The following is a 27383-nucleotide window of genomic DNA, read 5'->3' as shown; positions in this document are numbered from 1 at the left end:
TTGTACTGTATCAAGCTGATGAAAGAAAATTCTGGCCGTACTTTCAGGAGGGGAGGCTAAAATCTTTTTAGATTATGGATTAGCCTATAGAAAAATGTCTGCCATAAATCAAACAGTGAAGGGGAAGATGAATAGGAATCTCACTTACACAACTTAAGTAAAACATAGCTCTCTGAACACATGAAGATAGGTTTCTTCTGTATCCCAGAATCTAATCAATATTTATATGTATAATTCAGCTATTATTTGGCTTAAAAGGGCTTATTGGGAAATGTTATAATTTTTACTATTTTCCAGTTTCAAATAACCCTGGACTTTTAAATTATAACCTGTTTTTATGTTCAAGCTATCTGTGCATTATTTCTCTTGCAGTTGTACATAAAATGTTTTTTACATTCAAAAAAAGGACAAATAGTACAGAAATGTATTATATGAAGTATATAGAATATACAAATTCATAGAGAGAAAGATTAGATGTTATCTCAAGATGGAGAAGAAAGGAAAATAGAGCAATGATTTCCTAAGTACAGATTCTCTGTTTCGTGTGATGGAAAAGCCCCACAAACGGACAGTAGTATCAGGAAATAATACCATGAATGTAATAAATCAATAAATTAATGTATTAATGGATATTATAAATATAGTTATTGAATAAAAACATAAAAAAAGAAAGAAGGAAGGAAGGAAAGAAAAAAGGAAGGAAGAAAGGAAGAAAGGAAAAAAAACCTAAAAAAAAATAAAAATAAAAGTTTTTTAAAAAGCCACACACTGTATTCACTTATGGTTCTAATGTCTGTAGTGCCTGTAGTGATGTCTTTTCAATTCTGAGATTATTAATTTTACTTACTTTGCAACTTTATTTCTCTATCTGGTATTCTGTTTCTGTTGATGGAATTTGATCTTTGTAGTTTTGTTTTTGTTTTCAGACACAGTCTTGCTAAGTTACTCAGCCTGGTTCAGATTCATTACGTAACACAGTCTGGTCTCAAATTCCTGATCCTCCTGCCTCCACCTTCTGAGTGTTGAGAAGGTCTGGTAATTATTAATTACATGTTAGATATTGTGAATGTTACATGGTTGAGTGAGTTTCCTTATCTTTCTTTAATGAATGTGACCCATTGTCCAAAAAAGCACTTGGATTGTTTATAGTTCAGTGAAATATTTCCAGGTTTGTTTTCAAGTTTTGGGATTGTATTGTTTTGCTTTATTGTTTATTTTTGAAACATGTTCTCATGTAGCCCAGGCTGTCTGTATGGAGTCCCAGAACTTAGTAGATAGACCAGACTGGTTCTCAAACTCACAGAGGTCTGACTACCTCTGCCTACTGAGTGCTAGGATTAAAGCAGAAATTCAAAATATTTTTATTCCATCATTAGTTAAATTTATAGGCAAGTATGGTGGTGCACTTGGTAATCCCAGCACTTAGAGGGCAGAGCAGGATTACAAATTTAATGACTGTGTATACTATCTGGGGAAACCTTGTTTCAAAAAGCAAAACTCCCAAAAAAAAACACACTGAGGAATATAGCTAAGAGAATCTTTAAAAGTTCTAAATAAATTGGAGTTGAAGAGATAGTTCAAAACTTAAGAGCAATTGTTACTGTTGCAGAAGACCCAAGTTAGGTTCCCAGCAACTACACAATAGCTAACAACTACCTACCTGTGATTCTAGCTTCAGGAAGTTTCAGGAGATTGGACACCCTCATCCAGCCTCCACAGGCACTGCGTGAACATGGTGCTCACACATATAAGTAGGCAAAACGTGCATATTCATAAAGTAAAAATGAATCAATATTTTAAAGTTCTAATTAAATAGAGAGCTATATCATGTTTGTGGATCAGAATATTTAATATTGTTAAGAGGTTAATTTTACCCAAATTGATTTATGGATTAAATTAGCAATTATGAAAATCCCAGCAGGTTTTATTTACAGACCAACTTGTTTTATTTTCCATACCTGGAAATAACCTTGAGCAATCTAAACATTTGAAAAATTAGTAACAAAGTTGGAGAACTTATACATACTGGCTTCAAGAGTTTCAAGGAAACCGCTTTAATGAAGATATCATAGTATTTCATAGGGAAAGGTAAATAGATCAATGTAACTAGATAGATTTCAGAAATCTATTCATATTTGTTCAATTAATTTTCAGCCCAAGGACCAAGGTAATACAATCATCATCTTTTCAAGGTGACTTTTGTTTGTTTGTTTGTTTGTTTGTTTGTTTGTTTTTGTTTTTGTTTTTCGAGACAGGGTTTCTCTGTGTAGTTTTGTGCCTTTCCTGGGACTCACTTGGTAGCCCAGGCTGGCCTCGAACTCACAGAGATCCGCCTGGCTCTGCCTCCCGAGTGCTGGGATTAAAGGCGTGCGCCACCACCGCCCGGCTCTGTTTGTTTGTTTGAAGACAGGGTTTCTCTGTGTAGTTTTGGTGCCTGTCCTGGATCTCGCTCTATATACCAGGCTGGCCTCGAACTCACAGAGATCCACCTGACTCTGCCTCCTGAGTGCTGGGATTAAAGGCGTGTGCCACCACCACCCAGCTTCAAGGTTACTTTTAATACCCAAGATGTTATAAATACTATGCAAATAATGGTTGTATTTTATTTTTTTTAAATATTTTATTATTTTATTTGTATAAGTGTTTTGACTACATGTATGCCTATACCTGCATCTCTGGTGCCTGTGAGGCCAGGAGAGTTCTGTTCAATCCCTTGTGACTGGAGTTATAGGTGGTTGTGAGCTGCTATGTGAGTGCTAGGAATCAAACCTGGGTCCTCTGGAAGAGTAGCTAGTGTTTGTAATCACTAAGCCATCTCTCCAGCCTCTTAGTTTTTCTTTTTTAATTATTCCTGCATTTATGTATCTGGTTAGGTTTGTACAAGTGAGTGCAGGTGTCACAGAAGTCAGAACAGGGCCTTAAATTCCTTGGAACTGAAATTTGTTTTTGTTTTTGTTTTGAGACACTCTTACTATGTAGTCTAGCCTCCAGCCTTTCAAGTATTATTATTTGTTTGTTTGTTTGTTTGTTTTGTTTTGCTTTATTTTGTTTTTCAAGACAAGATTTCTCTGTATAACAGCTCTGGCTACCCAGGAACTTGCTTTCTAGACCAGGCTGGCCTTGAACTCACAGAGATCCTCTTGCCTCTGCCTTCTGAGTTATCATTCATTTTAAAAAAAAAGTTTGAGGTGTATTTCAGTGGTTCTTAACCTTATTAATGCTGCAACCCTTTAATGAGTTCCTCATGTTGTGGTGACCCCCAACCATAAAATTATTTTTGTTGCTACTTCATAACTGTAATTTTGCTACTGTTATGAATTGTAATGTAAATATCTGATATGCAGGATATCTGATATGTGACCACTGTAAAAGAGTCACACTTCAAAGGGTTACAACCCACAGGTTGAAAACCACTGAATCAGAAGTTTGTATACCCATACCTGGGAAGACCATGAGTTTTCTTAGATACCATGCATTTACTCTGTATTTAGAAATAATTTATATAATGACCTAGCTGAAATTTGAACACTTGTTAATAAGACATAACTTCAGTATACTGTAGTTACAGATGTTTAAATTACCATCTTTCATAAACAAAGCACATTTAATCCGTGTGTGTGTGTGTGTGTGTGTGTGTGTGTGTGTGTGTGGTTTTTCAAGAGAGGGTTTCCCTGTATTGCCCTGGCTGTTCTGGAACTCACTATGTAGCCCAGACTGGTTTTGAACTCAAGAGATTCACCTGCCTCTGCCTCCTGAGTGCTGGGACTAAAGGCTTGTGCTGCCACCATGGTCTGGCACATTCAATCAAGTGTATCACACTGCTTTCTTAGGATAAAGTCTCACAAATGAGATCAGTGAGTCAGAGTGAAACAATTTTTATGGCACTTAGAAATACATCTCAAATCATTTTTCAGAAAGTACCATTTGAGAGGCCAAGGCAGTGGCATTGCATCAAGTTCAGGTCTGCTTGGGCTACACAGCAAGCCTGTCTCAAAAACCAAAACAGAAGTTTCTTTTAATAATACAGTTAGTAACAACAGATTGCATCACACATGGCTTGAGATCCTCTAAGGTTGGCATATAAATCTTTGTAACTGTTTTACTTTTCTTTTTGTGGCATTTGAATGTTCTCTCTTTCAATAGTAGGACTACTCTGCTGGAGCCAGCCACGTGGGCCTTGCCTGCTTTTGCGGACTACATCTCCCAAGGTGCTCCGCGGGTGCGCTGACAGGAAGTGGCCGGAGCATCTCCCGCCTCCACGCCGAGGCGAGAAGGTTCTATCCGGGGCCTTGGCGCTTCTCTTTCCTTTCGCGCCGGTTGCCGCTGCGGAGCGCGGCCGGTCCATGTGCGCAGTGAGTGGCGCTATTTCTGTCTCAGTAGCACCGGTGTCCCGGGTTTGACCGACCGCGCGGCGATGGATCCCAACACCATCATCGAGGCCCTACGGGGCACCATGGACCCAGCCCTGCGCGAGGCCGCGGAGCGCCAGCTCAATGAAGTAAGGACGGCCGGCTAGCGGCTGCTGCGGGCTTGTGGACCGGCAGGCCGAACCTTCCGGCCTGGCTTTGAGCGCGGACCGTGTCGCCGACGGGTCTATTTGGAGGGGTGGGGCGGAGATCTGCCCGCTGTGCCAGGCTGGGTGTCGCGCTGTGGCGCCGCGGCGCCCAGGCCGCCTCTCTGTCGGCTTCCGAGTGGGCCTGTGGCTGCAGTCTGGCCGTGAGGAGCCGGACGGGCTAGGCGGGCGTGACGGTCTGAACACATGGCCGGCTCGGGTGGCCCGCCGCCCTCTGGCTCACTCCCAGCTCGTTCCTTGCTCCCGGGAGGGGGCGAAACTCACTGGGAGGGTGTACAGACGTGTCCCAGACGAGTCTCGTCGGCGCCGGGAATGCCAGGGCTCCTGGGAAGGCTAGCTGGTCCGCTGGGGTCTGCGCTGTCAGCCTTGTCTCGGCTCTGGGCGGATCAGTGACCTGCTTGTCGGGTCGGGTACAACTTAGTTCTCACCGGCGAACTGCTAGGGACAGATGTAAGCCTGCGCCTCCTTGGTAGGGCTGGGGTAGTGCGGGTTACACAGTGCTTTCCCCGCTCTCCCTACTGTCATAGTGCCACAGTTGGGAGGCGGGATGATGTAGTGGAAAGGATCAGATAAGTGCGACCTTCTAGGTATAGCTCCCTCACTGATTTCTGAAGTGACCTTGGGCAAGTCCCTTAACCTCTCCTGATCCTGAGATTTACTCATTCATGAAATTAGGCCGCAGGGTTGCTCTGATGGTCAAGTGAGATAATGGAAGTCCGCCTGTAGATCTTTCATCATTTGCGGAGAGTTGGTTTCTCTCCCACGTGTTTGGGGGAGTGCCCCTTGGAAAACAGTGTTTCATGGATATTCTACTGTACTGATTTCATCCTCGTTCTTTGTTTCTGAACTTTGCAGTTTTATGTATTAGTAAGAATTTAGGAGGTTCATAACTCTCGAGAGCAAATCTATCTTGGTATACTGCTGAGTCTCAGTGAGGTTTTGTGTGTGTATTAATGTAAAAAAACCCTCTGTTTAGAGAAATTTTAAAGTATTGACTTACAGGAAACGTCAGGGAAACTACTAATTGAACATCTAAAGTTTACAGTGCTGTGCTAGATATTCCTGCCCTCGAGGAATTTACAGTTCCACAAGACCTCACAGTTCAGATAAATTGAATTATTTCAAAATGAAAAGGTAAGTAATGTAATGAGACCATCATTCTAAAGGATCATAGTATACTCAAACTTTTAGACCCAGAGTCACCTTGGCAAGAGCGTACATTGGGATGTAAAATGGTAAGATAAAACAAATTGTCCCTTGAAAAATGTTATTAAACCACACAAGAATTTAGGGGGTCACTTGTTCTGCCCTGGATGGACCTTCGTTATAATGAATATTATTTTGCTTATGAGCTATTAGTATATGTAATAGCCTAGAAAACCAAGTTTTGTGTGGTGGCTCACACCTATTATAATTCCAGCACTTGGAAGGCTGAAGCAGGAGGATTGTCTAGGAGTTTGAGGACTTCCTGGGCTACAGAGTGAGACCCTATCTATCTCTATAATATAAAATAAAATAAACCTAGAAAACCTGAAAGTTTTCCCTTAGGTATTTCTATCTTTTTTTTTTTTTTTTTTTTTTTGGTTTTTCGAGACAGGGTTTCTCTGTGTAGCTTTGCGCCTTTCCTGGGACTCACTTGGTAGTCCAGGCTGGCCTCGAACTCACAGAGATCCGCCTGGCTCTGCCTCCCAAGTGCTGGGATTAAAGGCGTGCGCCACCACCGCCCGGCAGGTATTTCTATCTTGAGTACATGTGACTCAATTGTTTCTTAAAAGATTTGATTTCTCTTGTGTAAAGTTTGAATTCTGTGAACAGTTACTGTATTTCTTGGGTTTTTGCTTTGTTTTCAGAGTTTCACTCTTTAGCCCAAAATTCCTGGGTAATTTCTTCTGCCTCAGCCTTCCTAGCCCCTGTCCTAGCACATCCAGTTTTGCATATCCACTTTTGTGCACTCACATAAGAAAGATTTGGAGAAAGTTATTTCACAAATTATGGTTTAAAAGATAAATGAGTAATCAAAATAGTAATCAGCCTTTTTTACTCAGCCATTGATCTGCTGTTCTGGAATTCCATGGAACAGTAAACACTGATACTCTTTACTGCCAAAGAAAATATTATCTGGCCTGTATTTTGTGATTTTTAGCTCTTTATGTGTTACATGTCTTGTTACTACTTTTAGATTTTAAAGTGATTTTTCTAAGGTAACTTTTAGAATATTAAATTTAGATAAATCCTGAAGAATGAGAGCAGAACATCTTGCTTTTGAGAGGCTTTTGCTTTGAGTATGGTAAGATGCACAATCTATCCATTTATCAAAGCTGTTTTTGCTCCTTTAGACATTAAAAGTTGCTCATCATGTTAAAAGATTTTTGATATGTGAATGAGTCCTCACTGTTAGGTAATTGTTGGCCTAAAACATTTTTATTTTAATTTATTAAAGTTTATTTTTTATTTTATTTATTTAGTTTTTGAGGAGGGTGCTTGAGCCTCACTAGTTCCTGGCTAGCCTGGAATTTGCTCTGTCAACCTGACTGGCCTTGAATACAAGAAATCTCCCTGCTTTTGCTGGAGACTAAAGGCATGCACCCATCATGCCCAGCTTTTCAAAGTTTTCAGTTTGAATCTATGACAGTACTCTTGCTACTGAGCTTGTGTGCTCAGCTTTGTACCTTTTGTCTCATTTCAAATGTCTCTTTATTACCATGGAGGAGTCCCCATTTCCCGACTACATTCCTATCTTCCTTCCCTTGTTTTATAAAGCTTAGCTCACATGAATATCATCTATACTTAAAGGATATTTGAGTTACTTTTTTATATCACATATGACTAAAATTAAAAATGATATTAGACTAAGAAACTAATGACTGTTTGGGGCGTGTATTTTTTACTTCCTTTTTTATTTTGAAACATGGTGTCTTTGTAGTCTAGGCTAGCTTCAGATTCCTGAGTGCTGGGATTGCAGGCATCACACCACTATACCCAGCCTTAGATAGTGTTTTCAAATTGCCCAAGTGGTAGAGAGCCAAATCTAGCAAGTTGTCCTCATACATGCTGATGTCCACATGTGTGCTGTGGCAAATACATATAAACAAACATACATACATGTAATTAAATTCAAAATTCTATACAGTCTTCCCTAGGCAACAATATATCTCCCCAAGGATATCAACAGTGGTCAAAGTCTCTTATGTAAAATGGAATAATATTTACATATTAGCCTGTGTACTACTGACTTAAATCATTAAATGCCTGTACTTTAAATATTTAATTAGCTATAATGGCCAATGTTCTGTAAACAGCTGTTATACAGTATTGTTTATGAAAAAAGCCAGGAGGTGGTGCAGGCCTTTAATTCCAGTACTTGGGAGGCAGAGGCAGGAGGATCTCTGAGGCCAGCCTGTTCTACAGAGCAAGTTCCAGGACAGCCAGGAGTACACAGGGAAACCCTGTCTAAGGGGGGAAAAAAAACAAAGAAAGAAAGAAATGGCAAAAAGTCTTTATATATTCAGTACAGGTGCATTTTTCTCCCTAAATATTTTCCATCTACATTAGGTTGATTTTCAGGCTGTGGAACCTGCTGAGTGCTGGTTTCCTTGTGTGTATAATGAAATATTATCTGCCATTGTATTCTATCGTTTAAGGAAGTGGTGTATGTAAAAATCTAGGGAAGTGGCATCAGTGAGTCCTCCCAAGTTATTTGAACTGCATACGCCACTTGCTGTACAAGTTCAAGAGGTCTAGAGTTTGTTTCCCAGCTCAGTCTATTACTTCCATCTTAGTCCTTCTACCCTTGCTTGAAATGCTTCTTGAACACTGAGGTCACTGTGAGGTAGCACTTTTGGCGGAAAATGACTCAGTTGTAGGTATATAGTAAATGACATGTAATAGACACAGGAAGTATTTGTTGAATTCAAGACAGAAGGACCTAAAAAGAAGTGTTAAGAGCATTCATTTGGGCTGGAGAGATGGCTCAGTAATTAAGAACCCATGTTGCTCTTCCAGAGGATTGGGGTTTGATTGCCAGGGGATCTGACTTCCTTCTGACCTTCTCAGGCACTGGGAGCACATAGTAACATACACATGTAAAATAAACTTTTTTTTTTACAAGCATAAATATTTATTTGTAACAAAGAAGTTTGTGTACAGTGTTGAAAATCTATAACTTCTTGTTAAATTCACATTTGCACTTTTTTTTAAACAATCATTTTATATAGTTATAGATAGGTAAATACGAGTTCAGTGGTCTTTCGGCATTTTCCACTTAAATGTTTTTTTTTTTTTAACATAAAAACAGGTTATAATTCCAAAGTCTAAAGTTATTTGAAACTGGAAAGTATTTTCTCTGTAGAAAATGGTAAAAATGATAACATTTCCCAATAAGCCCCTTTAAGCCAAATAATAGCCAAATAAACTTAGCAAACAAATTTCTGTGAAGAACACTTTTGTTTGTTTGTTTTTTGTTTTTGTTTTTGGGTTTCTCTGTGTAACAGTCCTGGCTTCCTGGGACACTTTTAAAAAAGATTTATCGCCAGGCGGTGGTGGCGCACGCCTTTAATCCCAGCACTCGGGAGGCAGAGCCAGGCGGATCTCTGTGAGTTCGAGGCCAGTCTGGGCTACCAAGTGAGTTCCAGGAGAGGCGCAAAGCTACACAGAGAAACCCTGTCTCAAAAAACAAAAAACAAACAAAAAAATAAAAATAAAAATAAAAAAGATTTATCTTACAGGGTGGTGGTGGTGAGTTTGAGGCTAGCCTAGTCTACAGAGTGAGTTCCAGGACAGCCAGGGCTACAAAGAGAAACCCTGTTATGAAAAACCAAAAAACAAAAGAGAAGATTTATTTTATATGTATGAATGAGTGTTTGACAGTATGTATGTAACATATGTGTTCCTAATATCCTTGGAGGCCAGAAGAGGACATTATATCCTCTAGAACTAGAATTATAAATGGTTGTGAGCTACAATGTAGTGGTGGGGTTGAACCCTGAAATCCTCTGGAAGAACAGCCAGTGTTCTTAACCATTGGGCTATATCTCCAGTCTAGAATACTTTTTTTTAGTACACTAATTTTTTAATCAGATTCTGGTCAGGCATGGGAGGTCAGCACCTGAGAGGCTGATAAAGGAGGATTTTAATAAATTGCAGTGTTCCTGGTCAGCCTGGCCTAAAAAATAAAAAGTAAAATTCTGTCCATAAATAAATAAATAAGATGGGGGCTGGAGCGATGGCTCAGAGGTTACAAGCCCTGAGTTCTTCCAAAGGACCTGGGTTCAGTTCCCAGAACCCACATGGCAGCTCACACCTGTCTGTCATATGTCTGTTCCAGGAGATCTGATACCCTCACACAGACATACATGTGGGCAAAACACCAATGAACGTTAATTTTTTTTAAAGATAAATTTGTTATATATAACTTCACTTGAATGCTATATTTTGGAGATTAATTTTTCTAATTAAGAAGAAACTAGCCGGGCGGTGGTGGCGCACGCCTTTAATCCCAGCACTCGGGAGGCAGAGCCAGGCGGATCTCTGTGAGTTCGAGGCCAGCCTGGGCTACAGAGCAAGATCCAGGAAAGGCGCAAAGCTACACAGAGAAACCCTGTCTCGAAAAACCAAAAAAAAAAAAAAAAAAAGAAGAAACTAGAAGTATAGTTTCTTTTTAATTAGAAAAAATCGTTTTGATGTAGTATATAGTTATGTATCTGTATATATGTGTGTAGATGCATATGTGTGAACATAGAAGACAATTTGTGGGAGTTAACATGAGTATTAGCTTACAGTAGACAATATTTAGCAAGTATTTAGGTTGGAATTTTGAGTGCTTATTATGTGACAAATAACATTTTGGGTGCAGTGATAGATTTTAGTCTGCAATCCAGGCTGCTTTAAGAAAGTAAACAGACTTGGTATTGATAAAATCTTTATTTTGTGTTTCAAACTATGAGTCCTGGGATGATTGCCTTTCACTACTATGATGCTTTTATATATATTTTTTTTTTAATTTTTTTTTTTTGTGAGACAGGGTCTCATTTAGCACAGGCTGACCTCAAAGTTGTTGGGCATTTAAGGATAACCTTGAGCTGATTCTTCTGCCTCTCAGCTGCCCAGAAAATACAAGTCTAATCTAATTTTTGTTTTGTTTTTCTTTTTAATTATTTCTTTTATTTACTTGAGATCCAAGTATATCATTTTCCCTTTCTTTCTCACTCCAAACTCTCCCATATACCCTTACTTGCTCGCTTTCAAACTAATTCATGGCCTCTTCTTTTTTTTTCATTAATTGCTGTTACACACACACACATACACACACACACACACACACACACACACACACACACACACACACACATGTATATATTCCTAAATACATGAATAGAGTCTACTCAGTCTGTTTAATGTTACCTGTATGTATGTTTTCAGGGCTGACCATTTTGGTTATTGGATAACCGGTTGGTGTGCTCTTCCCTGGAAAAGACTTTCTCCCGCTCTCAGCCTTCCTTAGTTGCCTGTAGTTCTTTGTGTAGGGTTGAGGCTTCTTGGGTTTTTGCTCTTGTCCTTGTTCAGTTTTCTTTAGGCATTGTATTGGTGAGATTTTATGGGTGTAGCTTCTGAAACTCCTGTGAGACACAATTGAGTAGTAGCAAAACTCAATCTTCTGGCTGTTACACTTTTCCAACTTTCCAGCCTCTCTTCCACAATGATCTCTGAACCTTAGGTATGGGAGTTGTTTTATAGATGTATCCATTGGGCCTGGGCTCCACAATTTTACTTTTTGGTTGGTTGTGATTTTCTGTAATGGTCTCCATCTGTTGTAAAGAGATTTGTTTGTTTGTTTATTTATTTGTTTATTTATTTATTTTGGTGTGGTTTTTGTTTTTTTGAGTTTTTGGTTTTTCGAGACAGGGTTTCTCTGTGTAGTTTTGGTGCCTGTCCTGGATCTTGCTCTGTAGACCAGGCTGGCCTCGAACTCACAGAGATCCGCCTGCCTTTGCCTCCCTCTGTGCTGGAATTAAAGGTGTGCGCCACCACCACCTGGCAATTTTGATTTTTTTTTTTTTTTTTTTTTTTTTTTTTTTCCGAGACAGGGTTTCTCTGTGTAGCTTTGCGCCTCTCCTGGAACTCACTTGGTAGCCCAGACTGGCCTCGAACTCACAGAGATCCGCCTGGCTCTGCCTCCCGAGTGCTGGGATTAAAGGCGTGCGCCACCACCGCCCGGCCAATTTTGATTTTTCAAGGCAGTGTTTCTCTGTATTGGTCTCCATCTGTTGTAAAGAGATTTATTTATCCATTTATTTTGTTATTTATTTATTCATTCATTCATTCATTTATTTTGGTTTTTCAAGGCAGGGTTTCTCTGGCTGTCCTGGAACTCGCTTTGTAGACCAGTCTGGCCATCAAAGAGAAGTTTCTTTGAAGGATGAAGACACTTAATTTGTGGATATAAAGACAAATATTTAGAATGAAAGACAAATATTTAGAGTGTAGTTAGGGATTATGCTGGTTTAGTAAAGCAGTGGTTGTAGATTCATCTCCAAGATCCATGACTTTACTAGCCTTGGGTAGTTGGCTAGGTTTACTGTACCAGGCATGATTTTCCTTCTGTGGAGAAGATCTTAAGTTACTACCAAGGTATGTGTGTCGTTAGTGTATCCTTAGGGTTATCATGCCATGTTGGTCATAGTTCAGAGGCATCATAACTGGTAAGACCGTTGGTCCTTTGGAAGTTTGCATGGTTTCTTTCTGTACCATGAAAAGTGGTTCTCAGGGAGGAGACTTTCATGTCAGTTCCAGCTTAATGGCTTCTGGGTCCCTGTGTCTTCAAAACAGGGACTTACCACTACCTCTGGGGGACCACCAAGAGCAACAACAATAGCTTGTGTAATGTTCTGGGAGTCTGGCCTGGTGTGGTGCACACACCTTTAATACCAGCACTAGGGAGGCAAAGAAAGGCGGGTCTCTGAGTTCAAGGTTAGCCTGGTTTACAGAGCCTTTCAGGACAGCTAGGGCTACAAAGAGAAACCCTATTGGGGGTAGTAGGGTAGTAGGGTTCTCAGGCCTGATTTTGGGTTTTTGTTGGATGGTCTTTAGCTCTTGGAAGGAGCCCAGATAAGAGAATTTGGTTTAAACTATATATGTATATTTATATACAGTCTTAGGTGTTATAGGTTCTCTTTGTTTTTATGAGACAGGTTTTCTCTGTGTAGTTTTGGTGCCTGTTGTGGATCTCATTCTGTATACCAGGCTGGCCTTGAACTCACAGGGACCCGCCTGACTTTGCCTCCCAGTGCTGGGATTAAAGGGTGCGCCCCCACCACCCTGTAAAATAAATCTTTTTAAAAAGAGTTCTTGTTAAGTTTCTTTTATGTGTGTATGAGTGTTCTGCCTGCATAAGAGTGCTGGATTAAAGTGTGTACCATTGCCGCTGGGCTCATTACATTTCCCTTTTTCTTTCTTTTTACTGATTTATTATTTTATGAACATTGACATTCTGCCTGCATGGATGTTTATGTGAGGGAGTCAGATCTCCTGGAACAGTAGATGAAGATAGGTGTGAGCTGCCATGTGGATGTTAGGAATCAAATCTGGGTCCTCTGGAAGAGCAGTCAGTGCTCTTAACTGCTGAGCAATCTCTCCGACCCTCATAACATTTATTACCAGGAATACTATTTAGAATTTGAATCTGAATACTTTGGCTGTGAGATAAGAACTTAGTGAAAGCATTGTAAAGATCTAGAAGATCTTTAGGCTAAACCAAAGCTATAAACTAATCATTTAAAAATTATAAACAAAAATTTTAAAAACAGGCTGGAGAGATGGCTCAGTGATGAAGAGCACTGACTGCTCTTCCAGGGAATTGTGTGCTCTCATCTGGGGGCACAGGGCATACATGCAGGCAAAACAATTTAAAAAGAAAATCATCTGTCAAATGTAGTAGGTGTATGTGTGTGTGTGTGTGTGTGTGTGTGTGTGTGTGTGTGTGTGTGTGTGTGTGTGTGTATTTATTTATTTCTGTCAGTGGCACCGTAATGATAACTCTAAAGTGGGCTTTTGGTCTCACGTAATTTCTAAAACAAACTTTCCTATTTCGGAAGCATGTATATAATACTGTTATTTGATGAAAGGAAGGTGGCTACAGTGGCCTGGTCTTGGTCCTCCTACTGGGTGATTTAATACTTAACCTCATTATGGTTCATATTTTCGTATTGTTTTGAGACAAGGTTTCTCTGTAAAACTGCCCTGGCTGTCCTTGAACTTGCCCTGTAGACCAGGCTGGCCTTGAACTCACAGAGATCTACCTGTCTCCAATTATTATTTTTTTAATTGTTTTATTTTATGTATATGAGTGCACCACATGTGTGCAGTGTCCTTTGAGACCAGAAGAGGATGTGTGATCCTCTGGAATTGGGTAGGGAATGGTTATGAGGTCAAACTCCTGATTTTTAATGTCTCCACCTTCTGAATGCTTCTTTTAGAGCTGAGATTAAAGGTATGAGCCACTGTACCCAGCAGAATACAGTCATTCCAGGGAGTCAGTTTATATAAACATTATACTTATATAAAATAGCAGAAATGGACATTAAGCCTCTGACAGACCCCAGTAATCCCATCACTGAGAAGGCTGAGGAAGGAGGATGGTGAGTTCAAAGATTACCTGGGCTATCTAGTGAGACCATCTCTGAATAAATACAGTATGTTCATCTACAGAAATTTACACTCTTGGTTTTGTTTGCTTGTTTGTAGGCACACAAGTCTTTGAATTTTGTTTCAACACTGCTCCAGATTACTATGTCAGAACAACTGGATTTACCTGTGAGACAGGCAGGTGAGTTTCTTGAATTATTTTTTGAATGTACAAACAAAATATATAGATTGAAAGGTATGTTAATGAAATAGAAGTATTGTGGGTTGACCCTTCAGTAATTTCCTTCCCTCAGCATCCATTTACTTCTGGTGTGTATAGCAACAGCAAGTTTCTTGATATTTGGTAGGACTTAAAGGAAAATTTGAGATTTATTTATTTTCATATTTTGTGTTGGATGTTCCACACATGTATGTCTGTGTACTGTGTGCGTCCATTCACCTCAGGTCAGCAGAGGGGGTCAGATCCGGACGTGGACTTATAGTTGTGAGCTACCTTTGTGGGTGCTGATAATCAAACCCGGGTACTCTGGAAGAACACCCAGTGCTTGTAACTAACTAACTAACTAAATTCCTTCCTTCCTTTTATGTGTGTGAATGTTTTTACCTGTGTATGTCTGTGGAGGCCAGTAAGGGCATCACATCCGATTGAACAGGAGTTAACATGCTTGTGAGCCACCATATGGGTGCTGGTAATTGAACTGGATCCTCTGGAAGATTAGCCTTCCTATGTTCTTCTTTTAATGATTTTAGTTTTATTATTACCACAATTGCCTATTAACTCCAGCTCAGATGAAGGTTATGAATGAAGCCTTTAGTTCCCAAATTTTTACTAGAATGAAAGTGTTTAACATATAAGAAGGTTGGCTCTTAACACAGTGTAGTCTTGATTTTGGATATTGGAAAATTAAATTATTTAGTAGATATAAAATGGATCCAGTTAAACTGTGGAATTGGGACTGATGCGCTTCATTGGTAGAGCACGTGTATCCCCAGCACTTCAATAGGCAGATGAATAGACTGGCCAGCTAGCTAACCACCCATAAACTTAATATAAATGTAAAATGTAATCATTCATTTTAAAGTGACATTCTTGGGCTAATTGAAATTCTACTGCATGGCCTGTGGTACTTTCATCTGCTAGGCTTTGAATGATAAGTTCATTTTGGTATTATACTAGTACATTTAGGGTAGACTGGATCCTGATATACTTACACTGTAGTTTTCAGTTTATGTTTTCTCAAAATGAAAAACTTTCACGCTAACAAGTCAAGTAAGTATACACTTGATTCCTGTGTTTGTTATAATGGAAAGAAATATTCAGACATAGTAAGAACTGTCAGGTCCTAATTTTGTTCTTGCTGTGTTTGTGGGGGGATGAAGCTAATTGTATAGTAGTATTAATCTGGAATGTGTCAGCCCCGTATCTTCTATTGTAGGTATGGTTAATGTGTGTGTGTGTGTGTGTCTGTGTGTGTGTCTGTGTGTGTGTCTGTGTATTTTTTAATACATTAAAATTAAGTATTAATTAAATTCTTAAGATTCAGTTACCTTTGTTTAAATGGATGTAGGACTTCAGGTTGAATTTGCCAATTAAAAAAATAGTCTTAATTTAAAAAAATAGTCTACAGAATTTAGGAATCAGTTTCATGTTACACATTTATAATCCACATTCTCCAGATGGCTGAGTAAAAAGCTGTTTTAGTGATCTACATCACACTGCATCATCAGCTTGTTAACTCTCAGATAGCAATGTGCAAAGGTAGCAGTGTGGTGGCTGCAACAGATCAGAATCTATGATTTTTGAGCACAGCAAATTTTTTTCATTCATTCATTCAGTGTATTTATTCATTTATTTTTCTATTATCAACTTGATACAGTATAAATTCTTTTTTTTTTTGGTTTTTCGAGACAGGGTTTCTCTGTGTAGCTTTGCGCCCCTCCTGGAACTCACTTGGTAGCCCAGGCTGGCCTTGAACTCACAGAGATCCGCCTGGCTCTGCCTCCCGAGTGCTGGGATTAAAGGCGTGCGCCACCACCGCCCGGCCTAAATTCTTATCCTAATAGTGAAATGTTTGATTGAGACTTGCCCAGTAATTGAGTAAAACCAAAACTTATTATAAGCCACAGTCATCCTAGGATCCCCCCTGCTATATAGCCTCCCTGGTTCTGTGGGTTGCAGTCTGTTCTTTGCTTTATATCTAGAATCCACTTATGAGTGAGTACATACCATGTTTGTTTTTCTGGGTTTGGGTTACCTCACTCAGGATGATATTTTCTAGTTCCATCCATTGAGCACAGCAAATTTTCTCATAAAATAATATGAATTTGAAGTGTTGTGTAATAGAAGTACTGGATTTAAACATTGAGAACTTTTTGTACTACGGTTTTTCCTGTGATAAAACATTTTATACATTCATGTAGTCAGTTGTAGGAACTTTATTTTTGGTTTTTCAAGACAGGGTTTCTCTGTAATCCCTAGATGTCCTGGAACATGCTAACCTCAAACTTAGATCTACCTATCTCTGCCTCCCTGAGTACTGGGATTAAAGGCCTGCACCACCATGCACCGCCTTTGGAACTGTATTTGTATGGTTTGGTGGTTGGGGGTTTTATTTAGAAATTGATTTTGGTATACTGTGTCTATTTGCTGGGTTCTCTTGGGCTGTATGTTTAATAATTTTGTGGCTAATGTCTGCAACTGAATGTTAAATGTGTGTTTTGATTATTGACTTGAAATAATTGGCTATTTGCTTACCAAAGAATCCCTTCCTAATATTGATACTCCAAGAGGTATTCTCACTGTTTTTCAGTAAACATTACTTTATGACTGGTCTGTATTTTAGGTGTTATTTATTTGAAAAATATGATAACACAGTATTGGCCTGATCGGGAAGTCACACCAGGGGACATCTCCCCATACACAATTCCAGAAGAAGACCGGCATTGCATTCGAGAAAACATTGTAGAAGCCATTATCCACTCACCTGAACTTATCAGGTATGTTTATTGAAATTTACTGTTTTTTTTTTTTTTTTTTTTTTTGGTCTTTCGAGACAGGGTTTCTCTGTGTAGCTTTGCACCTTTCCTGGAACTCACTTGGTAGTCCAGGCTGGCCTCGAACTCACAGAGATCCGCCTGGCTCTGCCTCCCGAGTGCTGGGATTAAAGGCGTGCGCCACCATCGCCCGGTGAAATTTACTCATTGTTACAGATATGTTTTCTGTATATCTATTTAAAATTATCTTTTTTCAGAACCTTTTTTTTTTTTTTTTTTTTTTTTTGGAGACAGGGTCTTACTTTGTCGACTAGGGTGGCCTTGAATTCACAGCGAGCCACCTACCTCTGCCTACTGAGTGCTAGAATTAAAAGCACTCACCCTGCCATTTTTATAGCACAGAATTATAGCCTATGGTGTCATAGAATGCACTTAGATTCCTTGTATTGCGATTGAATTTTATGTTTATAAGGCCAAGACTTAAATCTTTTATATAAAACTTATGGGACATAGTGTGATCAGACAAAAGAATAAAAAAATAAGGTAGAGCTTGACATAGTGGTACATGGCTGCAATCAGCATTTCAGAGGCAGAGGTGGCATAATGGTTAGTTTTCACCAACAGAAAGCCCCTGTCTCAGAAAAGAGAAGTACTAAGGGTGTAGCTCAGTAGTAGGAGACTTGTGTAACAAACATGGTGTCTGAACTTTTATTCCTACACTGAGAGAAAAAAAGATTAAAAAAGCTAGAGGGAAAGAAAAATTGCAGAATGCTGTCTTGCAGTCTGTAGGATGATTTTACTCCAATTTCTCTGCAGAGTAGGCATTGAAATAAGGCCTGCTCATGGGAGTCAAGTGCCCTTAGTACTACGCTGTCTGGTCTGGAACATGCTATATCAGACTGGCCTGGAGCTCAGAGAGATCCACCTGCCTCCCAAGTGCTTAGATTAACAGTGTTCTTGGCTAGCAAACACTCATATTTTATAGGACTTTGCAATTGATGCTGGCTGTCTTAATTGTTTCCTACCTACTTTTTGAGATTTTTAAGATAGGGTTTCTCATTGAACTCAGAGCTCATTGATTTGACCTGGCTGGCTAGCCAGCAAGATCCAGGGATCCTTCTGTCTGTCTTCCTAGCTCAGTATTTTACAGGTGTGCAGTGCTGCACTTGAGTTTATCCATGGGTTTTAGAGGATCAAACTCAGGTCCTAATGACTTGCACAGCAAGTACTATGCTGACTATGTCATCTTTGAACTTTTGAAAAGGATCTTTTAGTAGGTCTGGTAACCTAGTAGTCCAGACTAGCCTTGAACTCTAAACTTGTCCTGAGAAGTGATTTTGAGCTACTGTTTTTTGACTTTGCAAATGTTTTTTGTGTACTTGACACTTTATTAATTTTTTGGGACAGGGTTTCTCTGTGTACTTTTGGTGCCTGTCCTGGATCTCACTCTGTAGACCAGGTCGGCCTCGAACTCAGAGATCCCCCTGGCTCTGCCTCTTGAGTGCTGGGATTAAAGGTGTGTGCCACCACCACCCAGCATACTTGATACTTTTCTGCAATGAAAACTAAAAAGGCTTTTTGAAACTAGGTCTTGTGTATCTCACACTGACCTCAAATAGATGATCCTTCTGCCTCTACCTCCCACTTGCTGGGATTATATGTGTGTGCAATCAGGCTCGGATGGCTATTGGGTTTCTTTTAACTGCTTGTTTTGTTTTTCCAAACATCGTTTCTTTGTGTTGCCTTGGTTGTCCTGGAACTAGCTCTGTAGCCCAGGCTTCCTCGAACTCACAGAGATCCATCTGCCTTTGCCTCCTGAGAACTGGTATTAAAAGCTTTCTCCACTACTGCCTGGCTGGGTTTCTTTTAAATTTGCCAGAAGAGGTAGTTGTTGCAGAGGGAGTTGTATTACGTTATCTGCGTTTTATGTGCATCCAAATACCTGATTATTTGAAATTAAGCTTTGTTGAAACAACCCATTTTTCTTTAAGTTATCAAGGTGTTGTCGAGATGAGGTTTCTTCTTCACTGTTAAGTTTTGACTTTCAGGGTACAGCTTACTACATGCATTCATCATATCATCAAACATGACTACCCAAGCCGCTGGACTGCCATTGTGGACAAGATTGGATTTTACCTTCAGTCTGATAACAGTGCTTGTTGGCTGGGAATTCTTCTTTGCCTTTATCAGCTTGTGAAAAATTATGAGTAAGTGTTCCTCCTAATTCCAGCTAAGTTTTTGAGGAGTGGGAGTAATTGTGAACATTTAAACCAATTTGATCATGAGAATTTATTTTCAGTATAAGAAAATCAGTGAATTATATGTTAATTTAGTGTTTTCCTATTGAAGTAGGAATCTTATTCTGAATTTATTATCCTTACTTATTTTAACTGTGTGCATATGTGTGTTCAAGTGGCCCAGTGTACAAATGGAGGCCAGAAGACAAGCTGGGGGAATCACTTCCTCTACCGTACAGGTGCCAAAACCTTAGATGACTGGCTCAGTGCAAGGACCCCCACTCTGCTAAGCCCTCCCACAGGTCAGGGCATTTATTCTAATCCATAAGATTTTTTTTTTTCTGTCAATGCCACTGAGAAACTGTCCCGCCCACTGACCTCAATGTTTTGTTAAAATCATTGACTCTTATTCAAAAATTGTCTCTAAAATTGGGGCTCCTCAGTAGGTACTGACAGCAGACCTTTAAATTTGTGAGTGTGCGCTTGTCTGAAGATGATTGGAGTGCATTGAGCAATTGAGCACTTTATTCAGTGAGATCCTGATCCTTGGGTATTTGCCCTGCCAAGAGCTAGTATTATAAATGTGTGCCTCCATGGCCAGCTCTTGATCTTTTAAAGTCAATGTATTCTGAGAAATTCACATTAGCTTACTTAGTTTCCTGAATATTTGAATGAATTATAGTTGATACAAGTAATTCTCATAAGTTAGGAAGATTTTAGACTAAAGAATTGCCTTAGCTCTGAGTTTGATTCCCAGCATCTACATGGTGGCTTACAACCATCTATAACTACAATCCCAGGAAATCCAAAGTCCTCTTCTTGGCCTCTGGCAGCACCAGCTATGTAAATGGTGCAAAGAACATACAGTATGCAGGTAATACACTCATACACATAAATTTTCAAAAAAGGCTTAAAAAAAGAGTAGTAAGCCAAAGGAAGAAGGGTTTTTATTCAAGCATGTAGTCAAAGCAGTGAAATTGGTAGGCATGTGGAAATGTGGTGTGGAAAAATTATAAAGAAGAATTTAATATGATATTGGTGACTTGACCTCCATTCCTAAGAGCTAGATAGATGCCACTGTGAGCCCTCAGGTTCTGGGACTTTTAGGCAGCCTCTGACACCCTTTTGGGATCCCATTTCAAAGAACTGTGCTGTTCCGAGTAGGCGTGAAACACACCATTTACACCCTTGGTACTGGTGTTTTCTTGTGTCCCCACCAGCTACCCATCTTCCTGCTAAGGAATGTTCCAGCTGTCGCTCCAACTTCTATCAGAGTGCCAGTTGTAGTTCTGGTAAGTGAGTGACTAAAGCCAGAGACAATAACAATAAGTTGGCAATGTCATTAAGAGGGTTTGAGTCTCTCTTACAACCTTAGCAGGAAAGAATATGAGGGATTTTTAAATGGTATATAGAGGAGGCTACTACAATATTGGAATTTCAGTTTATTTTCGAGCAATGTTTATAGAATACCAAGGTATTTACAAGAGATCTGTGGCTTGAAGAAGTTCTAAAAATTCATGAAAAAATTGGACTTTGGCCTTCAGCACTATATATTTTCAGGAAATGCTTGTTTGTAGGAGGAGCTCAAAGGGAGCACTTGATGAGGAAGTTATATCACACCTTACTGAATAATAGTGGCAAAGGAGAAAAAGGGTAGAGAGCCAGAAGCCTGAACTGGTAATAGGGGGGACACCTAATGGCACAGGTAGCCCCTGGGGAGATTTTAGGGGTCCAGCTAACCTGTCATGAAATGGAGTAACTCCTGATTAGATATTACGGTAGTACTTTGGTCTGGTAAATTGCAACAGAGCTGGCTTTGCATTTCTTACATAGTAAAGGGTGAGTTAAGTTACTTCTCAAGTTTTGAATATTGCCACACTTGGTTTGTATCCAAAGTTGGGTTCTTATGTATGTTAGACAAACACTCTATCAGCTGAATTGTTTTGTTGCTTGGCAAGGTAGGAGTTTTGGATTGACAAACCACTGGCTTTTTATTTAAGCCAGGTGTGGTGGTCCACACCTTTAATCTCAACACTTGGGAAGCAGAGACAGGATCTCTGAGTTCAAGGACAGCAGTGACTACACAGAGAAACCCTGTCTCAAAAAACAAAACAACAAACCAAAAAAATTTATTTATTTTAAAGACAAAAGAATTGAACTTAATGGATTCCTGTGAGTGTGGTTCATTAGTTTGGTACATCACTGGAGAGTTGTACTAGTAATACTAGGTTTTTTTGTTTTTTTTTTTAATTTAGTTAATTACCTTACCACAGAAATCTACCTGCCTCTGCCTGGTGTGAGCTTTTTATTAACATACTTTCAGAAGCTTTTGGGTCTCACAGTGTAATAATAATGCATTTTATACAGTAAATTACTTTAATTACCACTACCTTAGATTACCTACTGTTAACCAGTTCCCAGTCTAATATTCATTGTGGTTAGTGAGGTAAGAGAAAAGAAATCCTACCATGTAAGCTTTCAGTTCTTATAGGTGAGCAACTGGGCTATAAAGATGGAAGGAGGGAGGTACATAATATAGTTTTACCTTCATTGTTAGGGACTTTTGTCTGTAGTTTATGTAGTCCAGCTGGAGAGTTCACATGGTTTTCTTTTCTTTGTGTAGGTGTGTGAGTGTCAGTTGGCGTATTCGAGTACCTCATTATGAGGTATTTGGCCCACAGGTGCAGGGTACACACCACCAATGGGAGTACACAGAGGCCAGATGAGGAAGTCGGGCGGCTTGCTCTGTCACTTGTCTTATTCCCATGAAACACTCAACCTAGAGCTTGGCTGAAAAACCAAAACGCTCCAGTATTCCTCCTTCATGTAACTTTGGTTACATTTGTATGGCTGTGGCTGGTGCTTTCTTTTTTGTGTGTGGATGCTGGGAATTCAAATTTAGGTGCAGCACAGTCTCTTACCATATGCTGAGCCATGTTGCCAGCCCTCATCATAGGAATTTCTTTCATAAATTATTACTGTTTTATTGACTTAGAAGTGTGAGAATGTAGTCAGATTTCTCCGGTCCTACCTGGTCCCATAGCCACTCAGACCCCAGTAAACACACAGGGGCTTGTATTAATTACCAATTGCATGGGCTATGGCAGGCCTCTTGCTAGCTAGCTCTTATATCTTAAATTACTCCGTTTCTATTAGTCTGTTTTGCCATGTGTTTTGTGGCTTACTGGTCTGCTGGCATGCTGTTCCTTGGGTGACAGGCTCTCGTCTCTCCTCTCTGCTTTTTTTCTTTCTGTCTCTTCAGTTTCCTGCCTAGCTATAACCTGATTTGCCATAGGTTAAATGGCCTTATTTATCAAACAGAGCAACACATATTCACATTGTACAGAAAGACATCCAACAGCACTTCCCTTTTTCTGTCTAATCAAAAGAGGTTTTAACTTTATCATAGGAAAATTACATATCATAGAACATATCAAGCAAGAATTATAGTTACAATATCTAGTCTATTTGTATTTGGCAAAATTAAAGAAAATATCTATCATCTATTCTATAATTGTGAGTCTAAAGTCTTTAACTACATCAAAGACCCCCTGAAGGACATAATATTACCTAAGTAAACAGAAGAATATTGTAAGCAACTTCCAAAACTCTTGAATGGCAGAGACAACCGCCTGCCTGGACAGTCACCCAAAGTTCCTCTGTAATGTAGGGGCATCCATCTTCATACTATAGGCCTACAGTTTCTTAGTCGCTTCTCTACATCCTGTAGAATGTCTGGCAGTTTCTTCAGCAAAGCAGGAACCTGAAGGAGCATTTCAAGAGCCTTGCAAAGTTCAGTGGTCACCTTCCTATGGGTCCTGCATGTCCAGTTTGTACAATATACTGTCAAGCAGTCCAGGCAAGAGCAGTTTCTTGTCCAAATGGCCATTTTGTACCAAGAAGAGGATAAACTCCATATAGAGTGTCTTCGATGCCCATCTTTCTCTTTGAAGTAAATGGTGCTACCAGGAACAGACATGTCTCACTGTCCAGAAAAGTCTGTTTTTCAAACATTTTAAATGCCATATTCTGTAAGTCTTTGAAGTGTTTGAAGATTACCTACCTAGTTGAAATATACCTTTATAGACCTAAAAAACTTAACTAACATGCCTATAAGTTTATCCTAGATGACTATTAATCTGTATTCCTTTTTTTTTTTAAATAATTTATTTTTATTTTATGTGCATTGGCATTTTGCCTGCTTGTACATCTGTATGAGAGTGTCAGATTTTGGAATTATAGACAGTTGTTAGCTGCCATGTGGGTGCTGGGAATTGAACCCGAGTTCTCTGGAAGAGCAGTAGGTGCTCTTAGCCACTGAGTCATCTCTCCAGCCCCCTGTTTCTTAATTATATATTTCAATTTCAAACATAGTACCTTAAACAAGAATAGAAATATACATACAGTATAACAAAATTAACTTTAAAATTGTATCAATAAACTAAAATCCATAGCAATGTAAAACATTTCAAATACGTTGTTGCTCTTTAAACGTGATTCAATAATCTACCCTTTTATCTTATCTATACTAGCCCTTTTCTTTTTTTTAGAAAGAGATTGTATATACTGTTCTTTCTTCTTTCACTATCTCCTTTGGATTTTCCTGCCTGGCTTCTTCCTGCCCTGCCATAGGTCAAACGGCTTTATTTATCAACCAATCACATCTTCACAGCATACAGAAAGACATCCCACAGCATGATAATCGTTTAAAAAGATTTAAATGTGTGTGGCATGTATGTGCATGTTGGTGGGGCACCTGTGGTTATCTGAGGACAACTTTCACTAGTCTGATCTTTCCTCCTCCCACCATGGGTTCCGGTAGTTAGGCCTGCACAGCAAGTGCCCTTTTCCTTTTAGGTTTTTCAAGACAACCATTTCTTTGTGAAGCCCTGGCTGTCCTGGAACTCATTCTGTAGACCAGGCTAGCCTTGAACTCACCTCTTGAAATCCCTGCCTTTGCCTCCTGAGTGCTGGATTAAAGGCGTGTGTCACTATGGCCTGGTTTGTTTGTTTTATATATTTTTTAAGCATGTGCATACCAGTATGCATGTGTAGGTCATAGGAGAACTTGTGAAAGTTATTTTTCTTTCCACATGGGTTCCAGAAATTGAACTCAGGTCATTACAGCACCCTTATCTGCTGAACTATTTTATGTCCCTGCTACCTTAGTTTTTAATAAAGATAGGAGATTGCTAACTCATCTGGACTGGCTAGCTGGAATAGATTCAGTGATCTTCCTATCTACACCTCCCTAGTAATTGGATTATATGCATGTTCTGCACCTAGAATTTTTTTATTTAATTTTTATGGGTATGTGTATGCCTGGGTCTATGTGTGTGCACCATATGTACAACAGCCCACAGAGGTCAGAAGAAGGCATCAGATTCCCTGGAACTGGAGTTACAGGCAGTTGAGTCACCATTTGGGTGTTAGGAATTGAACCCTGGTTCTCTGGAAAAGCATTAGGTGTTCTTAACTGCTGAGCCATCTCCATAGCTTTGCACCTGGACTTTAATGTGATCAAGTCAGGTCCTTATGCTTGCATAGCAAGCATTTTACGGGCTGAGTCATCTCTTCAGTCTTCTTGGTACTTTTTATTCTTGACAATTTACTTTGGTTATCATGAAACTCTGTAAGATAAAGGAATCCAGGTCTTTTTGCTGTTAAGACGAGGTCTCTTGATGTGGCCCAGGTTAGCTGTAACATCCTTCCACCTTGGCCTTTCATGCTGGGATTATAGAATTGTACTACTGTGCCTAGCTGGGATTTTTTTTTTTTTTTTTTTTTTTTTGGTCTAACAACAACAACAAAACCCAGGGTCTCATTGTGTAGCCACTGCTGGCCTAGAACACCGATATCTGCTTACCTCTGGTTCCTACTGCTGGGATTAAAAGTGTGAACCAACACATTCAGCCCAGGAATCCAACTTTTAAGAAAACCTATCCTGTCTCCCGCCCTTAAATATGGAATGATGGAATGCTTCACAAGTTTGCTATCATTAAACAGGAGCCTTGCCAGCTTGTCTTTGCATCATTTCATTTACTGTGTATACTCTGAAAGTGAGCACCTCCCTTTACCTTTTTTTTTTTTTTTTTTTTTGGTTTTTCGAGACAGGGTTTCTCTGTGTAGCTTTGCGCCTTTCCTGGAACTCACTTGGTAGTCCAGGCTGGCCTCGAACTCACAGAGATCCGCCTGGCTCTGTCTCCCGAGTGCTGGGATTACAGGCGTGCGCCACCACCGCCCGGCCCCCTTTACCTTTTAAAATATCTTTCCGATACTGGGCACGGTTTTTGTTTTCCTAAACAGGCTTTTCTTTTCCTAAATGTCCTCAGATTGGTTAGAAATAGTACTTGTGAAAGAAAGCAGGCAGATATGTGTATGTCTCAGGTATGGAGGTACATTCTTACAGAATTAGTTTGTATTCCTACCCATAGGTACAAGAAACCAGAAGAGCGAAGTCCACTGGTGGCGGCAATGCAGCACTTCCTGCCAGTTCTGAAGGACCGTTTTATCCAGCTGCTCTCTGATCAGTCGGACCAGTCTGTCCTCATCCAAAAGCAGATATTCAAGATCTTTTATGCTCTTGTTCAGGTACTATTTTTTTAATGTTTATTACATTTATTTGTGTGGGGGAGGGGAGGGGCTTAGTGTATGCCATGGCATACTTGTAGGGGTCAGAAGACAACTTGGAAGTCGACTCTTTTTCCACCATTCATGATCTGGTATTGAACTCAGGCTTGACAGCAGGCACCTTTACCTACTAAGCCATCTCACAACCCCGGGGGTACTATTTTTGTTAACAGGGTGTTTTTAGTTCTTAATTTAAATTTTTTTTTTATAAATTCATATATACATGTGTACAGTGTGTCTTGATCATATCTATTCCTACTTCCCCTGATTCACCCTAACATATTCTCTCATACCTTCATGTCCTTTTCTTTTTAAAATAATAAAGTCTAATTAGTGCTGCTTATATATAATGACAGTGGTTGTGGACTTGTTTTAGTTCTTTTAAAATGCAACTCCAGCCTAATTTTTTACTTTCTGAAACAGGTTCTCATGTAGCCCAGGCTGGCCTTAAATGCTTTAGTCCTCCTCCCTCTGCTTCCTGAGTGCTGGGATTAGATGCATGTACCATTGTGCCTACCTCTAAGGAGCATATATAAACACTGATTGTCATTTACCACATTAAAAAAGAATTTTATCATTCATGTTAATAATTAATTTGACAGTCTAACCTGGATATGGTGGTGTGTGCCTCCTGGGTGCTGAGACAGGAGAATCATGAGTTTGAGGCTAGCCTGGGCTATATGGTATATTGTAGTCTTGTCTGGATAGCACAGCAGAAGACCTTGTCTTAGAGAAAAAAAAAAAGAAAAAGAAATTGATTGTGCCTGGATACCAACATTCAGGAGGTAGAATGGGGAGAAGCACATTTCAAGCCAGCCTATGTTACATTGTGAGGAGCTATCTCTTAGGAAAAGGTAAGTTGCCAGTATTACAAGTCAAAAGCCTAAACAAGCGTGTTAGAAATTCTAATAGATCCGACAATGTAAATGTTAGAATTTTCATAGCTGTCCAGTATGACTAATTTTCTATTCTCAAGATGGAGGTTTAGCCATGGAGCCCAAGATAGTCTTGAACTTAAGAGGTTCAAGTGATCTACTGGCCTCAGCCTCTTGATAACTGGGATTGTAAATACACATCACCACTCCCTGCTAAAATTAGTGAAATTTTCTTAGTCATTTAAGTATGCAGTGGGGTGTGTTGGTACACACAGGAGAATTGTTGAGCTTGGGGATTTTGAGATCATCCTGGCCATCATACTGTGCACAACTATGCCCAGTTTGTATGCTGCTGGGATTGAATTCAGAGTTTTGAATTCTTGGTAAAACGTCTTGATACTGAAGTTAGTACTACCTGAGTTATGTAAGTGGATA

General features: G+C 39.6%; 1 protein-coding gene across 2 annotated transcripts in view; it reads left to right on the top strand.

Moving 5' to 3' along the window:
- The first annotated feature begins 4237 nt into the window (after window positions 1-4237).
- Ipo7 (importin 7) overlaps window positions 4238-27383 on the top strand; it is a 44433-nt gene continuing 21287 nt past the window's right edge. Inside the window, exons 1-5 of one of the 2 annotated variants that reach the window (XM_052714801.1) lie at window positions 4238-4498; window positions 14312-14393; window positions 17056-17209; window positions 19255-19413; window positions 25878-26034. In XM_052714801.1, the coding sequence (XP_052570761.1) occupies window positions 4415-4498; window positions 14312-14393; window positions 17056-17209; window positions 19255-19413; window positions 25878-26034 (636 nt within the window). In that variant the 5' untranslated portion in view covers window positions 4238-4414. The remainder of the gene's footprint in view (window positions 4499-14311; window positions 14394-17055; window positions 17210-19254; window positions 19414-25877; window positions 26035-27383) is intronic. The other variant, XM_052714800.1, reaches the window with a different exon arrangement.

The sequence above is a fragment of the Peromyscus californicus genome, unplaced genomic scaffold, assembly GCF_007827085.1.
Source record: "Peromyscus californicus insignis strain IS unplaced genomic scaffold, ASM782708v3 Scaffold_4__1_contigs__length_199733344, whole genome shotgun sequence".
Lineage (NCBI taxonomy): Eukaryota > Metazoa > Chordata > Mammalia > Rodentia > Cricetidae > Peromyscus > Peromyscus californicus.
Note: the sequence above shows the minus strand (reverse complement) of the source record. Positions and strands in the feature narration are given on the sequence as shown.